Source organism: Rhinopithecus roxellana, chromosome 3 (genome assembly GCF_007565055.1).
Source record: "Rhinopithecus roxellana isolate Shanxi Qingling chromosome 3, ASM756505v1, whole genome shotgun sequence".
In the NCBI taxonomy this organism is placed as follows: Eukaryota; Metazoa; Chordata; class Mammalia; order Primates; family Cercopithecidae; genus Rhinopithecus; species Rhinopithecus roxellana.
In genome coordinates, this window is record NC_044551.1 from 64,616,456 (window position 1) to 64,633,268 (window position 16,813).

General features: G+C 39.1%; 1 protein-coding gene and 1 pseudogene across 2 annotated transcripts in view; both read left to right on the top strand.

Moving 5' to 3' along the window:
* FCHO2 (FCH and mu domain containing endocytic adaptor 2) overlaps positions 1 to 16,813 on the top strand; it is a 143,355-nt gene that overhangs the window by 22,283 nt on the left and 104,259 nt on the right. The window contains exons 3-5 of the mRNA XM_030927399.1: positions 8,113 to 8,187; positions 9,174 to 9,315; positions 9,408 to 9,560. Coding sequence (XP_030783259.1) covers positions 8,113 to 8,187; positions 9,174 to 9,315; positions 9,408 to 9,560 — 370 coding nt within the window. The remainder of the gene's footprint in view (positions 1 to 8,112; positions 8,188 to 9,173; positions 9,316 to 9,407; positions 9,561 to 16,813) is intronic.
* Positions 15,600 to 16,811, top strand: LOC104674561 (annotated as a pseudogene). Its single transcript, XR_004056360.1, has one exon. The product of XR_004056360.1 is annotated as a CTD nuclear envelope phosphatase 1 pseudogene (transcript).

Consider the following 16,813-nt stretch of genomic DNA (forward strand, 5'->3'; position numbering starts at 1 on the left):
AATGTTGGCCTGTCTTGCTAGGTTGGGGAAGTTCTCCCAGATAATATCCTGAAGAGTGTTTTCCAACTTGGTTCCATTCTCCCCATCACTTTGAGGTACACCAATCAAATGTAGGTTTGGTCTTTTCGCATAGTCCCATGTTTCTTGGAGGCTTTGTTCATTCCTTTTTATTCTTTTTTCTCTAATTCTTGTCTTCATGCCTTACTTCATTAAGCTGATCTTCAGTCTGTGATATTCTTTCTTCCACTTGATCAATTTGGCTGTTGATACTTGTGTATGCTTCACAAAGTTCTCTTGCTGTGTTTTTCAGCTCCATCAGATCATTTATGTTCTTCTCTAAACTGGTTATTCTAGTTAGCAATTCCTCTAACCTTTTTTCAAGGTACTTAGCTTCCTTGCATTGGGTTAGAACATGCTCCCTTAGCTTAGGGGAGTTTGTTATTACCCACCTTCTGAAGCCTACTTCTGTCAGTTTGTCAAACTTATTCTCCATCCAGTTTTGTTCTCTTGCTGGTGAGGAGTTGTGGTCCTTTGTACTTGAAACCCGGGGCCCTGCTGGTGTAGGCACCCGTGGGAATCTCCTGGTCTGCGGGTTGCGATGACCATGGGAAAAGTGTAGTATCTGGGCTAGAATGCACCGTTCCTCAGAGCACAGTCCCTCATGGCTTCCCTTGGCTAGGGGAGGGAGTTCCTCAATGCTTTGTGCTTCCTGGATGAGGCGATGCCCCATCCTGCTTCTGCTGGCTCTCCGTGGGCTGCACCCACTGTTTAACCAACCCCAGTGAGATGAGCCGGGTACCTCAGTTGGAAATGCAGAAATCACCTGCCTTCTGCATTGATCCCGCTGGGAGCTGCAGACTGGAGCTGTTCCTATTCAGCCATCTTGTCAGCTGCCCCCTTATTGGGTTTTAAGAGTTTTTTGTGTATTTTGGATAACGGTCGTTTATCAGATGTGTCATTTGCAAATATTTTCTCACAGTCTGTGGTTTGTTTTCTCATTCTTTTGACATTGTCTTTCAAAGAACAGAAGTATTTACTTTTAAGGAAGTCCAGCATATCCATTATTTATTTCATGGATTTTGCATTTGGAATACCTTTGGTATTGCAGTGCCTTTGGGTATTGTGCCTAAAAAGTCATCACCATAGCCAAGGTCTGGTGTATTGGAGTGCCTTTAGATATTGGAATGCATTTACATATTGTTCTAAAAAGTCATCATACCCATTGTTGTCTAGGTTTTCTCCTATGTTGTCTTCTAGGGGTTTTGTAGTTTTATGGTTTACATTTAGGTCTGTAATACATTTTGAGTTAATTTTTGTGAAGGGTGGAAGGTCTGTGTCTGGATCCATTTTTTTTTTTTTTTTTGCATGTGAGTGTCCAGTTGTTCCAGTACCATTTATTGAGAATACTATCTTTGTTCCATTGTATTGCATTTGCTCTTTTATCAAAGATCAGTTTAACACATTTGCTCTTTTGTCAGAAATCAGTTGACTGTATTATGTGAGTCTATTTCCGGGCTTTATATTCTGTTCCATTGATATATTTGTCTATTTTTTTTGGCCAGTAGCACACTCCTTTGATTTATTGTAGCTATTTTTTTTTTTTTTTTTTTTGAGATGGATTCTCTGTCACCAGGCTGGAGTACAGTGGTGCTGTCTTGGCTCACTGCAACCTCCCGCCTCCTGGGTTCAAGTGATTCTCCTGCCTCAGCCTCCTGAGTAGCTGGGACTTACAGGCACATGCCACGACATCTAGCTAATTTTTGTATTTTTAATAGAGATGGGGTTTCACCATGTTGGCCAGGATGGTCTCGATCTTTTGACCTCGTGATCCACCCGCCTCAGCCTCCCAAAGTGTTGGGATTACAGGCATGAGCCACCATGCCCGACCTGTTTTTTTTTTTTTTTTAATACTTTTAAGTTCTGGGATACATGTGCAGATAGGTATACATATGTCATGGTGGTTTGCTGCACCCATCAACCTGTCATCTACATTAGATATTTCTCCTCATGCTGTCCCTCCCCTAGCTTTATTTTTTTTCTTTTTATTTATTTATTTTTTTTGAGACAGGGTCTCGTTCTGTCTCCCAGGCTGGAGTGCAGTGCAGCCTCCACCCCTTGGGCTCAATCAGTTCTTCTCCCTCAGTCTACTGAATAGTTGGGACTGTACACATATGCCACCATGCCCAGTGTCTTTCAAAGTGACAGTACCTATTTTTTTTTGTAGAGACAAGGTTTCACCATGTTGCCGAGGCTGGTCTCAAACTCCTGTGCTCAAATGATCTGCCCACCTCTGCATCCCAAAGTGCTGGAATTTTACAGGCATGACCCACTGTTCCCTGCCTGATTTATTGTAGTTTCATAATAAGTCTTGAAGTTGAGTAGTATCAGTCCTCCACCTTTGTTCTGCTCCTTCAGTATTTTGTTGACTTTTCTAGATGTTTTGCTGTTTTCAGTTTTTTTACTATTACCAAGTAATGTTGCCTTGAATAATTCTACACATATGTCCTGGTATGCATATATATACATTTATATTGGGTATATACTCTGGAGTGGAATTGTGAGGCCATAAAGTATATAGATGTTCAACTCGAGTGACTAACACCAAAGAATTTTCCAAGGTGGCTGTATCAGTTTACACCACCTTCCATCCTTGTTTGAGAGTTCCAGTTGCCTTATGTTCTTATCAGCTCTTGGTATTGTCAGTCTTTTAATTTTAGCTTTTTTGATAATAGTAGTATCTATCTCATTGTGACCTTAATTTGCATTTCTCTGGTGAGTAATGGGATATGTTTTTCTTTTTCTCTCCTCACAACGTGTCAGTTATGTGAATTATTGAAATTTGGGTGTTAAATCAATTCCCCATTCTTGGTCTAAACACAATTTGGTGGAGATGTGGTTATTCATTTTATATGTTAGTGGATCAATTTGCTGCTATTTTTTGTGCAATTTTTACATCTATACTTGTGAGTGAGATTGGCCTGAACATTTTCTTTCTCTAAGTGTCCTTGTTAGGTTTTGGTATCAAAGTTTGTTGGCTTCATAAAATGAATTGGGGAGTATATCCTATTATTGTATTTTCTGCAAAAATTTTTGCAAGATTACTGTTTTTTCCTTATGTACTTAATAGAGTTTTCTGGTAAAGCCATCTGGGCTTGAAATTGTCTTTGTAGGAAGGTTTTAAATTACATATTTAATTTCTTTAATCATTACAGGACCATGCAGATTTTTTAGTTCTGTGAGTTTGAAAAGTTTTATTTTTCTCTGAATGTCTTAATTTTATCCCAACTTTAAGGTTTATTGCCAAAAATTTATTATTATTATTGTTATTATTTTTGAGACAGGGTCTCACTCTGTCATCCAGGCTGTAGCCTTGACCTCCTGGTCTCAAATGATCCTCCCACCCCAACCTCCCAAGTAGCTTGGGCTATAGGGATGTACCACCATGCCCAGCTAATTTTTGTAGTTTGTTTTTTAGAGATGAGGGTTCACCAGGTTGCCCAGGCTGGTCTGAAACACCTGAACTCAAGCGATCCTTCTGCCTCAGCCTTCCAAAGAGTCGGGATTACAGGCATGAGCTGTTGCACCTGGCCTGATTTCTATATGTTACACTTGGTTGATATGCCTTTTGAGTCTCTTAATCTATAGCCACCCACCTCCTTACCTTTTGTTGTTGAAGAAACCAGATTATTTGTGCTAATAGGGTCCCATATCCTGGAATATGCTAATTACATATCTATAGTTTATTAAATATCTTCCTTTATCCCTGAGTTTCCTAAAAATTGTCATTTAAATCTAGCAGCATGATCAAATTCTATTCAGTACCTTTTTTTGTTTGTTTGGACTGAGTCTTACTCTGTCACCCAGGCTGGAGTGCAGTGGCATGATCTTGGCTCACTGCAGCCTCCACCTCCCAGGTTCAAGCGATTCTCCTTCCTCTGCTTCCCCAGGTAGCTGGGATTGCAGGTGCATGCCACCAGACCCATCTAATTTTTGTATTTTTAGTAGAGGCAGGGTTTCACCATGTTGGCCAGGCTGATCTCAGACTCCTGACCTCAGGTGATCCACCCGCCTCAGCCTCCCAAAGTGCTGGGATTACAGGCATGAGCCACCGCGCCCGCCTCTAGTATTTTGGAAAGAATACTTCTTAGGTGGTGATGTGTACTTCCACCAGAGTCATATATTATCCAAATATAACTGTTTTATGATGTTAGTGGCCATTGGTGATAATAACCTAGATCTGTTATTTTATTAAGGATTTGCTTTCATTTATATTTTTGCTGGGTATAGAATTCCAGTTGGTAGATTTTTTTTTAATTAATTTTTTTTGAAGATCGTTCTATTATCTACAGTTGAGATGTTAGCTGTCGGTCTAGTTACTGGTTCTTTGAAGGTAACGTTTGGTGGGGAAGAGTTTGGTTGCTTTTAAGATTTCTTTATTTTGTTCTTTCTCTTTTTAATTTTCAGCAGTTTTTACTATAATGTGACTAGGACCAGATGTAATTGTTTTTAAACAATTTATCCTCTTAAAGTTTGTTGGGCTACTTGGATCTGTGGTTTGATATCTTTTATCAGTTTTGGAAAATTCCCTGTTATTATTTCCTCAAATATTTTCTCTAACTCATTCTTTCTCTTTACTCATTTATTGGACTTTTCTTGCTTTGTCCTTTACATCTCTTCGCATTCTTTTTTGTCTTTCCGAACTTTAATGTTGGATAAATTATTCTCATCTATCTTTTAATTAACTAAATCTCTTTATTTTTTTAATATTCCTTTTTTCCCATCTCCCTTTTATGGTATAAATCTCGATATAGGATATCAAATCAGCTGCTAAACCCCATCCAAGGAGATATTAATTTGGTGGTTGTATTTTCTAGATCTGTAATTTGCCTTTTTTTTTTTTTTTTTTTTTTTTTTTGCAAATTTGGTATGCTTTCCTCCACTTCTTAAAATTATTTCCAGTTCTGTACTGAAATTCTTCTTTTGGAGTCTCTACTTGAAGGGCATGGGATTTTTCTATGCTCTCTACCTTTAGTGGACCTGAACTCTTTTATTTTTGTCTCCCTTACCCTGTGACGCTGAGAAAAGCTCTGTTTCACTTCTCAACTGATCAGTGACCTCTTTTGGATACCCTCCAGGAAGAAGTTGCCCCACATACCTGACTGACTTGTCTGGATACCCTTCTCTTGGATCTTTATTCTTAACTGCCCCTTAAGTTTTCTAATGCTTTTCAGTTACCTTGCCTCCACCCTCAACTTATCATGTTTTCTAAATTTTCCTCAGTGAGAAAAGTTTTTGTATCAGTAATCTGATTCGCTATTACAGGTTAAGTATCCCTTATCTGAAATGCTTGGTACCGGAAGTCTTTTAGAATTAGGATTTTTTCAGATTTTGGAGTATTTGCATATATATAACAAGTAATCTTGGGGGTGAGACCCAAGTCTAAACTTGGAATTTGTTTGTTTTCTACACACCATATACTCACAGCCTGAAGATAATTTTATACAATATTTTAAATATTTATACAATGTTTTAACTATTTTTCTTTTTCTTCTTTTTTTTGTTTTTGAGACAGAGTCTCGCTCTGTCACCCAGACTGGAGTGCAGTGGCACGATCTTGGCCCACTTCAACCTCTCCCTCCCAAGTTCACACCATTCTCCTGCCTCAGCCTCCTGAGTAGCTGGGATTACAGGTGTGTGCCACCAAGCCCAGCTAATTTTTTTGTATTTTTAGTAGAGACAGGGTTTCACCGCATTAGCCAGGATGGTCTCCATCTCCTGACCTCATGATCCGCCCACCTCGGCCTCCCAAAGTGCTGGGATTACAGGCGTGAGCCACCACACCTGGCCTATTTTAATAATTTTTCTACATGAAACAAAGTTTTGACTGAATTTTGACCATGACCTATCATGAGGTCAGGTGTGGAATTTTCTGCTTTTGGCATCATGTTGGTCCTCAAAAAATATATAGATTTTGGAGAATTTCTGTTTTTTGATTAGAGATGCTTGTTTGTTTGTTTATTTATTTGAGGCAGAGTTTCGCTCTTGTTGCCCAGGCTGGAGTGCAGTGGCATGATCTTGTCTCACTGCAGCCTCTGCCTCCTGGATTCAAGCGATTCTTCTGCCTCAGCCTCCCAAGTAGCTGGGATTACAGGCACCCACCACCATGCCCAGCTAATTTTTGTATTTTTATTAGAGATGGGGTTTCACCATGTTGGCCAGGCTGGTCTTGAACTCCTGACCTCAGGTGATCCGCCGGCCTCAGCCTCCCAAAGTGCTGGGATTACAGGCGTGAACCACCGTGCCTGGCTGATGAGGGATGTTTAATCTGTACTGGAAATTGAAACTCTTTACCTTGCTGTTAAACTTACCCATTGATATACTAATAAATATTAACTTTTTTGGATGAACAAAATATTACTCTTGTAGTAATAGTATTTTAAAATGACAGAAGAGCTTAAAGGAACAGGAAAGAGTCACAGTGCCATCAGTGAGAGGCAGTTACTGTTAATATTTTGTTTTTGTTAGAAAGCTGGTTTTTGTGCAGATTCGGTTGGGGAAGAGTTTGGAGATGAGTTTAGATATTCTGAGTTTGAGGTGGTTCAAATATCTTAATTATGTTTGGGGTAGTTAGATATTGAACAGATGGGTTAGTGCAAGAGCAGTGTGAAGATCTGGATTTAGAAATTAGAAGCAGAAAGTTAGTTGGACCAATCAAAGTAAATGGAGGGATAATGGTGGTTGTAGAATGTTCCTCTATTAAGGGTAGCATACATTGAGAAGAGCCAGGCGAAAGGTAAAACTCTAAGTTTTGTAGTGTTAAGAAGGCCATACAGGCTGGGCACGGTGGCTCATGCCTGTAATCCCAGCACTTTGGGAGGGCAAGTGGGGCGGATCACAAGGTCAGGAGTTTGAGACCAGCCTGACCAATGTAGTGAAATCCTGTCTCTACTAAAAATACAAAAATTAGCTGGGCATGGTGGCAGGTGCCTGTAGTCCCAGCTACTCGGGAGGCTGAGGCAGGAGAATCACTTGAATCCGGGAGGTGAGGTTACAGTGAGCCAAGATCGCACCACCGTACTCCAGCCTGGGTAACAGAGCCAGACTCCGTCTCAAAAATAGAACAAAAAGGAGGCCATACAAAATGTATATTCTGTATTTATAGGTGACATGTCTATAGGATAATTTGTATCTTTTAGAATTCTATATTTTATGGCTATGGATGTTTTTTACAGAATAAAATCTCATATGCTAAACGGTAGTTATATAAAACATAGTATTCTAGTGTGAAATATTTGCTAATATTTTAGATCTAATCACAAAATAAATTAAGCCATGAATGAAGTTCAGGATTTCAGACTTGATGATTCATATTTAATTTTGTGCAAATGACTGTCATTAATCTCTTGTTCTATTAAATGTGCATCCCAGTGTTGAAGAATAATAAAACTAAGTACAACAAGGAAGTATTAAATACAAATGACACACTTAACACAGTGAATCAGCTTACAGAGAAAGAGAGAATACAAGAAGTAGCACTCTTATATTTCCTGTTCAGATAGGCATTGGTACTAAAGATAAAAAGAGTTGTGACTCCATTAAAATTTTTTCTGTGGCTGAGCATGGTGGCTCATGCCTATGATCTCAGCACTTTGGGAGGCTGAGATGGGAGGATTGCTTGAGCCCTGGAATTCCAGATCAACCTGGGCAACATAGCGAGACCCCATCTCTACAAAAAAATACAAAAATTAGCTGGGTGTTGTGGGGCATGCTTGTAGTGCCAGCTACTCAGGAGGCTGAGGTGGGAGGATTGCTTAAGCCTAGGAGGTCAAGGCTGCGGTGAGCTATGATCGTACCACTATACTCCAGCCTGAGTGACAGAGCAAGACTCTGTCTCAAAAAAATTTGTGTGTGTGACATAAATTATTTTAGTTCTGTACCAGAAAGGACAGTTAAAGATAGGCCAGAAATTCATGACTACATATATGTACTTATTTTTAACATGTAATTTTTGAGGTATCTTTTTGTTTTTGCATTTTTAATTGTATTTTGATAACTTTGCTGTTTTTGGTCACTCAACAAGAGATATTATGATGTGGATATTTGATTTAACAGAGCTACCATAGAGGAGGCATATTCCAGGTCAATGACAAAACTAGCAAAATCTGCAAGCAATTATTCACAACTTGGGTGAGTTAATTTCTTCCTCTTTTTCAGTGTTCATTTAGGCAAAGTTCTTGAGGATTCTAGGTTCCTATTGAGGACATAACAGTTCAAAAGCATAGTGAAATATATGCTTATTTTTAAAGTATCTGTGAATATTAATATATTCTTCGCTTGATAGAAAATATAATTCTACTTGCTGAATCAGTCAATGTAGTCAAAAGTAAATGAAATTTATTTTTTTCCTTTTTAAAAACTACTTAGTCATTCAATAGTGTTTGAGGTTATAAATGTTATCTTACGCACATGCAGTGTATTTATTCTGGTTGGCTGTTAAGTTCATTGAAATTCTGAGGCAGTGTAACAGTGATCTTTAAAAACTCACTTAAGATAAACTTTATTGAAATGATTAAGATGCATTAAAAATGTCTCCTGTGATTTTATAGACTGTCATTAAATCTTCCTTTAAAAAATTTGTATGTGTTCCTTGAAAAATGAAAATAATTAATACATTTAAAATGAGATGTGCTCATTGCCATAACAATTATGGAAAGAATAATTATCTAAAAATTGGACTTTTGAGTGTTTAAATTCACAGAAACTTTATTTTTGATGAAGCATTTTAAATAGAATACTTGTTTTAAATTGAAGTTTGATAACAGTTAATTTTTAACAATAGACAGTGATAGGCTTCTGATACAAGTTTAAACAACTAAATCAACTCAGAAATTAATATAATTAAGAGGAGTAAGAGTTGTGATAGTGTAATTAACCCATTTCTATATTCCTGAGGTCCAAAAATATAACCAATGATAAAAACAACCAAATTTAAATAACCAGTGATAAAAAAATTCAAGGTCAGTCTGCCAGTCATTTTATTCAGTATTTAAGTTTCATCTTTTGCCTAAATAAAGTTGCCATATATACCACTATTGTTTCCATTGGTTCCTTATTAGAACCTTAATTTTCTTTTTTACTTTTAATAAGTTATTCCCATATTTTTATTTTCTTAGAACATTTGCACCAGTATGGGATGTATTCAAAACATCTACAGAGAAATTAGCAAATTGTCACTTGGATCTTGTTAGAAAATTGCAAGAATTAATAAAGGAAGTTCAGAAGTATGGAGAAGAACAAGTAAAATCTCATAAAAAGGTATCAGTTTTTTTCTTGTTAAAGAATTGATTGGTCAGATATTGAATACTTTACAGTTCGGTCATTTTGATGAATCGTTTCCTACTAAACAGACTAAAGAAGAAGTTGCAGGAACTCTGGAAGCTGTCCAAACCATTCAGAGCATAACTCAGGCCCTCCAGAAATCCAAGGAAAGTTACAATGCCAAGTGTGTAGAACAGGAGCGTTTGAAAAAAGAAGGAGCTACACAAAGAGAAATAGAAAAGGTAATCATGATAAAAATAACGTATCTGTGGTTTCAAAGCACCTTGACATACAAAATTGCATTTAATATTTAGATCAAACTCAAAATTATCTCATTTTAAAGATGAAGACACTGTGCCTTACAGTCCTAGTGATTTACCCAAGTAAAACACAAGAGATTTGTCAAGTATGTTGTCTGTGGTCAATAGGTTAGCAAGCACATAAAAAACAATGATTGATTTGAGACGGAGTTTTGCTCTCGTTGCCTCGACTGAGTGCAGTGGCACGATCTTGGCTCACTGCAGCCTCTGGCTCCTGGGTTCAAGTGATTTTCCTGCCTCAGCCTCCCAAGTAGCTGGGATTACAGGCTCATGACACCACATCCAGTTAGTTTTGTATTTTTAGTAGAGATAGGGTTTCGCCGTGTTGGTCAGGCTGGTCTCGAATTCCTGACCTCAGGTGATCTGCCTGCCTTGGCCTCCCCAAGTGCTGAGATTACAGGCATGAACAACCACACCCAACAAAAAAACAATGATTTTTTTAAATGTTAGTGACACATTTTCAGGATATTTTTGTAGTAACATAATTGATGGGGTAATTACTTTGTGTAAAATTTAACCATGAGGTAAAATTGTTTTGAAACAAGATTTTGGTATATTTAGAAAGATATAGGTACTTGCACATAATCTTTAAACTTGTGGTGATTTATTGCTGACTTTGAGCACGTTTATGTAGCATTGTGGTAAACCACAACCTTTTCTTCCATTTATGTTTTAATGGAAAGTAGCTTTTTTTTTTTCTCCTTCCAAAACAGTTTAACCATTTACTTATTTGATGTGGTATATCTCATTTAAGAATGAGCCATGTGGAGCAATAATTTTGAAAGCTTTGTAAAATGTTTGAAATATCCTGTAAAAAAAGAAAACCAAAGTGTACCAATAGTTTGATTATGACTGTAAAAGGGCTGTGTATTTATATACTTTTACATGTTTAAATGCACAGATACTTTATTTTTGATGAAGCTGTTAAACGGAATAATAGTTCTACATTGAAGGTTGATAATAGAGTTAATTTTTAACAATAGATGGTGATAGAAAGCCTTCTGTTACAAGTCTGGGTAACCAAATCAACTCAGAAATTAATATCATATAATTAAGAGGGGCTGTTAAAGACTTGTGATAATGTAATTAATCCATTTCTATATACCTGAGGTCCAAAATATTTTAAACAACTAACCAATGAAATATGATATATGACCATACATGGGCAAAAAGAAGGGAATGTGGAAAAATGAAAATAGGTGATTTAGAATTTGGAGCAATAAGGCACATGATCTCAGGACCTTCTGGGGACTGTGTCACAGATGAAAAAAATGAATTTGGAGCAATATATTGTTTGTATAGTAAATAAAAATTGGATTTGTATAATAAAAATTGAGAGGGGTAAAAATGAGACACAGTAAATTCATGGTTTGAAAACACCCTCTGCTTCAGACATAGCAATTATGAATAAAATATAAAAAGGGACAACAAAATAACAGGGTCCAAAAAGAATAATATTTTATCTCTGTGGATCAGAATAGAAGAGAAATCCAAAATGGCACGTAGAGATTGATTATGCAAGCTGTTGAACTCAAAAGTCCTAAAGTGGGCAGTGGAATTTGGCTGTTATGTGGCAAAAGGGACTAAAAGCTCCCCTCTTGGGATGAGGTACAAAGAGGTTGACTCATTGCCTAAAACTATAGATGGGGAGAAAAGAAGGCTCTTGGGTTGCTGACAAGAACTAAAGCCTTATTGGAAGTTGGGGATTTAGGGACACAGATACAGAGACACAATCCTGACTTGAAATCAAGCCAAAGAACCATTTCATGACGATTTTGGCCGTATCTACAATATTCTTGCAAGGAAGTAATTAAAAATTACCTTCATAAGACTGAAATGAAATTGGGGCCTTGGAGGGGTGGCAGGAGATAACCTGAAAACTGCTTGGGGATGGGTGAGCGTAAAGTAGAAAGCATAACACAATTCTAGGAGGTACTATTTATGTTTTATTCTATGAATGTTCAGCAGTACTGATGGAGGGAGAGAGAGAAGAGAAAAGAGGGCAAAATCCAAAAAAAACTCTTCTGAATGAGCAAACAACCAAAATTGTAGAGCACACCTAAGAAATCTAATACTAGAGCAACCAATAAATTCAATAATTGGAATAAGAATTTACTCCAGATGAAATTTAAATTTATAAAAAATGAACAAAAACGATGTGTCTTGAGGATGTTCAAATAAACATAAACTTACATTAAAGAAGATTAAGAAATTAAACGTAATGAAACAATCTACTAGATAGAAAAAAATCCAGCTAATTAGAAACTTAGAAATGAAAAATATGGTTATTGAGCTTTTAAAAAAGCAATAGAGAAAAGAAACTTTAGACTTGATACAGTCAAAGAATGAGTTTTGAAGATAGTATGGAGGGACCTTACCCAGAGCATAGTAGGAGAAGCAAATGTTACCAACATTCATCTAATACTAATTTCAGAAGGAAAAAAATGGAGGAGATGGAGGGACAAGTAATTGTAGAGTTAACAGCTCAAAATGTTTCAGAATTGAAGAAATTCAAGAGCCCTCATATTGAAAGTACATTGTAGGTATTAAGTAAGTTAAATAAATTCAGACCTAGGCCTCAGAGAAAAAGAAAATGGAGGTTTTTTTTTTCCTCATATGAAATCAGAATGCATTTTCAGTTGATGGTATTGTATAGTCATTGTTGATAAGATAGCATTTATGGTGTAGTTTAATTGCCTGTGCAAACGTCGTTGCATGATTGGACAGCTACGATGCTTTGATATTTCAGTTAACAGACCATTTAAGGACCATTTGAGGAAGTAATGGCTTTGATTATAGTCTGAAAATCTTTTAGTGATACCTTTTGGTAAGATCAAGTGCTTGGAAGAAAATCTGAAGATAATAATGGAGCACTTTAAAGAAATGGTCTGTCAACCGACAAAAACAAGCAATGAGGAAAGGATTCCCTATTCAATAAATGGTTCTGGGATAACTGGCTAGCCATATGCAGAAAATTGAAACTGGACCCCTTTTTTACGCCATATACAAAAATCATCTGCAGATGGATTAAAGACTTAAATGTAAAACTCAAAACTATAAAAACTCTGGAAGACAATCAAGGCAATACCATTCTGGACATAGGAACCGGCAAAGATTTCATGACAGAGACACCAAAAGCAATTGCGACAAAAGCAAAAATTGACAAATAGAATCTGATTAAACGTAACGGTTTCTGCACAGCAAAAGAAACTATCAAAAGAGCAAATAGCCTGTAGAATGGGAGAAAATGTTTGCAAACTATGCATCCAATAAAGGTCTAATATCCAGCATCTGTAAGGAACTTAAATTTACAAAACAACCCTGTTAGAAAGTGGGCAAAGGACATGAACAGAAACTTCTCAAAAGAAGACATACATGCAGCCAACAAGCATATGAAAAAAGCTCAACATCACTGATGATCAGAGAAATGCAAATCAAAACTACAATGAGATACCATCTCACACTAGTCAGAATGACTATTATTAAAAAGTCAAATAAGAGATGCTGGCAAGGTTGTGGAGAAAAGGGAATGCTTATACACTGTTGGTGGGAGTGTAAATTAGTTCAGCCATCGAGGAAAGCAGTGTCTGGTGATTCTTCAAAGAGCTAAAAACAGAACTGCCATTCACGCCAGCAATCCCATTACTGGATATATCCCCAAAGGAATATAAATCATTGTACCATAAAGACACATGCATGTGAATATTAATTGCAGCCCTATTCACAATATCTAAATGCCCATCAGTGACATTTGATAAAGAAAACATGGTACATATTCACTGTGGAATACTATGCAGCCACAAAAAATAATGAGATTATGTCTTTTGTGGGAACATGGATGGAGCTGGAGCCCATTATTTTTAGCACACTAATGCAGGAACAGAAAACCAAATATTGCATGTTCTCATTTATAAGTGGGAGCTAAACAATGAGAACACATAGAAAGAGAGGAACAACAGACACTGGGACCTACTGGAGGGGAGAGGGTGGGAAAAAGGAGAGGATCAGAAAAAAATACCTATCAGTTACTGTGCTTATTACCTGGATGACACATAAGCTGTGCACCACCCCCCCGTGACACACAGTTTACCTGTATAACAAAAGTTCACATGTTCCCCTGACCTAAAATAAAAGTTAAAAAAAGGAAATGCTTTGTCAGTAAAGAGAAAACTCAAAATAATTTGAAAGAAATAATCATAATACATGTAAATGTATTAGACTCCTGGCGTGGTTTGTTTTCTGTTGCTTATGACAGAATACCTGAAACTGGGTAATTATTATTATTATTTTTTTTTTTTTTGAGACAAAGTCTCACTCTGTCACCCAGGCTAGGGTGCAGTAGTGGCATCTCAGCTCACTGCAACCTCCAACTCCTGAGTTCAAGCAATTCTGGTGACTCAGCCTCTTGAGTAGCTGGGATTACAGTTGTGTGCCACCTCGCCTGGCTAATCTTTGTGTTTGTAGTAGAGATGGGGTTTCACCATGTTGGCCAAGCTGGTCTTAAACTCCTGACCTCAAGTTATCTGCCTGCCTTGGCCTCCCAAAGTGCTATGAGCCACCATGTCTGGCTTGAAACTGGATAATTTATAAAGAAAGGAATTTACTTTTTACAGTTATGGAGGATGAGAAGGACGTCCAAGGTTGAGGGGCTACATCTAGTGAGGGCCTTCTTGCTTGTGGGGAGTCTGCTGAATTCTTAGAAGGTGCAGGACCTCATATGAGGGGACTGAGTGTGTTTAGGTCTCTCTTCCACTCCTTATAAAACTGTCAGTCCTATTCCCATGATAATCCATTGATTCATGAACCCATTCATCCATTAATAGATTATTTATGAGGGCAGAGCCCTCATGACCGAATCAGCTATTAAAGGCCCCACCCCTCAGTACCACCACATTGGGGATTAAGTTTCATAAACATTGAAACCATAGCAGCTCCTCTAATCATAGATCAATTGTCAAATTGAAAAAAAAAATCCTGTTGGCCAGGCGTGGTGGCTCACACCTGTAATCCCAGCACTTTGGGAGGCTAAGGCGGGCGGATCACCTGAAGTCAGGAATTCAAGACTAGCCTGACCAACAGGGCGAAACCCCTTCTCTGCTAAAAAGACAAAAATTAGCCAGGTGCAATGGCGGGCGCTTGTGATCCCAGCTACTCAGGAGGCTAAGGCAGAAGAATCACTTGAACTTGGGAGGCGGCGGTTGCTGTGAGCCAAGATCACACCACTGCACTCCAGCCTGGGCAACAGGAGTGAAACTCTGTCTCAAAAAAAAAAAAAAAAAAAAAAAAAAAAACAACGAAAATTCCTGTATGTATTTCATATAATGGGACACAATACAGTAGTTTAAATACTACTCTTGCACAGAAAAGGGGAAAGAATAGATTGAGTCTTGAAGCTAGGTGATGGATTCACATTAAAAAAGAATGATATGTATTAACGTGAGTAAATGTAAAAGGCATAATGAACAAGAAAAACTTTCAAAAGGATTTGTAGAATTTGATGCCTTTTACATAACCTTTAATTCTCTGTAAAGAAAAAAAAAAAGCTATTGACTCTGCTTTCCCCCTTCCCTTGCCCCTTCATCCTTGCTCCCTCCCCTACATTCCCCTCCACTACTGTCCCCTCCCCCAATTATCCTTCCCCTTCCCTCCTGATCTCCGAGGACCCAATCCTAGCCTAACGCGTCTTGGCCCGCAACTTCCCGGAAGCCGTTGGCGCCGCTCCCAGCCCACATGGGCCCCCTCAGGCTGCCCACGCCTGTCCGCCAGCTCCCGGTTCCGCTGGGCTTTCCAAAACCTCACCAGGGGTGACTTTCTGAGCCGCTTGCTCCGTGCCCCTCTCTGCAGCCTCTCCTACCACTCAGGGCTGCTGTTCCCCCTCCCGGCGACGGGGAGCTGACGGAGCTGTGCCGCCGGGGGGGGGGGGGGGGGCCGGGGCCGGGGCCGGTGGTGCCCGCAGTGCCAGGGTCATCAGGATGATGCGGACGTGGTGTCTGCTGGGGCTGCGCACGTTCGTGGCCTTCGCCAACAAACTCTGGCATATCTGCACGGTAATTCAGCATCAAACTGTTCGATATGATATCCTCCCCTTATCTTCTTGTCCCGGAATCGGTTAGGTGAAGAGGAATATCCTCGTGCTGGATCCGGATGAGACGCTTACTCATTCTCACCATGATGGGGTCCTGAGGCTCACAGTCCGGCGTGCAACGCCTCCTGACTTCATCCTCAAGGTGGTAATAGACAAACATCCTGTGCGTTTTTTTGTACATTAAAGGCCCCATGTGGATTTCTTCTTGGACGTGGTGAGCCAGTGGTGGGAGCTGGTGGTCTTTATAGCAAGCATGGAGATCTATGGCTCTGTTGTGGCAGATTTACTGGACAATTAGAAGAAGCATTCTTAAGAGGAGATACTACAGACAGCACTGCACTTCGGAGTTGGGCAGCTACATCAAGCACCTCTCTGTGGTCCACAGTGACCTCTCCAGCATCGTGATCCTGGATAACTCCCCAGCGGCTTACAGGAGCCATCCAGACAAGGCCATCACCATCAAATCCTGGTTCAGTGACCCCAGTGACCCAACCCTTCTCAACCTGCTCCCAATGCTGGATGCCCTCAGGTTCACCGTTGATGTTCGTTTGGTGCTGAGCCACAACCTTCACCAGTATAGGCTCTGGTGACAGCTGCTCCCTCTTCACCAGAGTTAGAGTTGGGGGGAAAGGGAGGGCGAGCCCTTGGGATGCTGTTTGATGCCCTATCCAATGTGAGGACTGCCTGGGCAGGGTTTGCCCCTCCTACCCCTCTCTGCCCTGGAAGCCCTACACTCCACTCGGAGTCTGGATGGACGCATGGGCCTGGGGCCCTGAAGCAGCCTCACTCTAACTTTGTGTTCACACTCCATATGTAAATGGAGTTCAGGCTGGGAGACAGGCAGAGGCCTAGGAGAGCTAAAACAATGTTTGTGGTGGAGAGGCAGGACTGGCCAGAGCCACAGACAGACGGTGATCCAGGAGGCTCAAAGAGAAGCCAAGTCAACTTTGTTATGATTTGATTTTTTTTTCTAAACTCTTGTACAAAACTGAAAAAAAATGCTATTTATATACAAGTAAAGTATTAGGGACATGTATGGGGACAGTAAACAATAAGCACATGATGGAAATTACCTGTGGGGAGAAAGTAA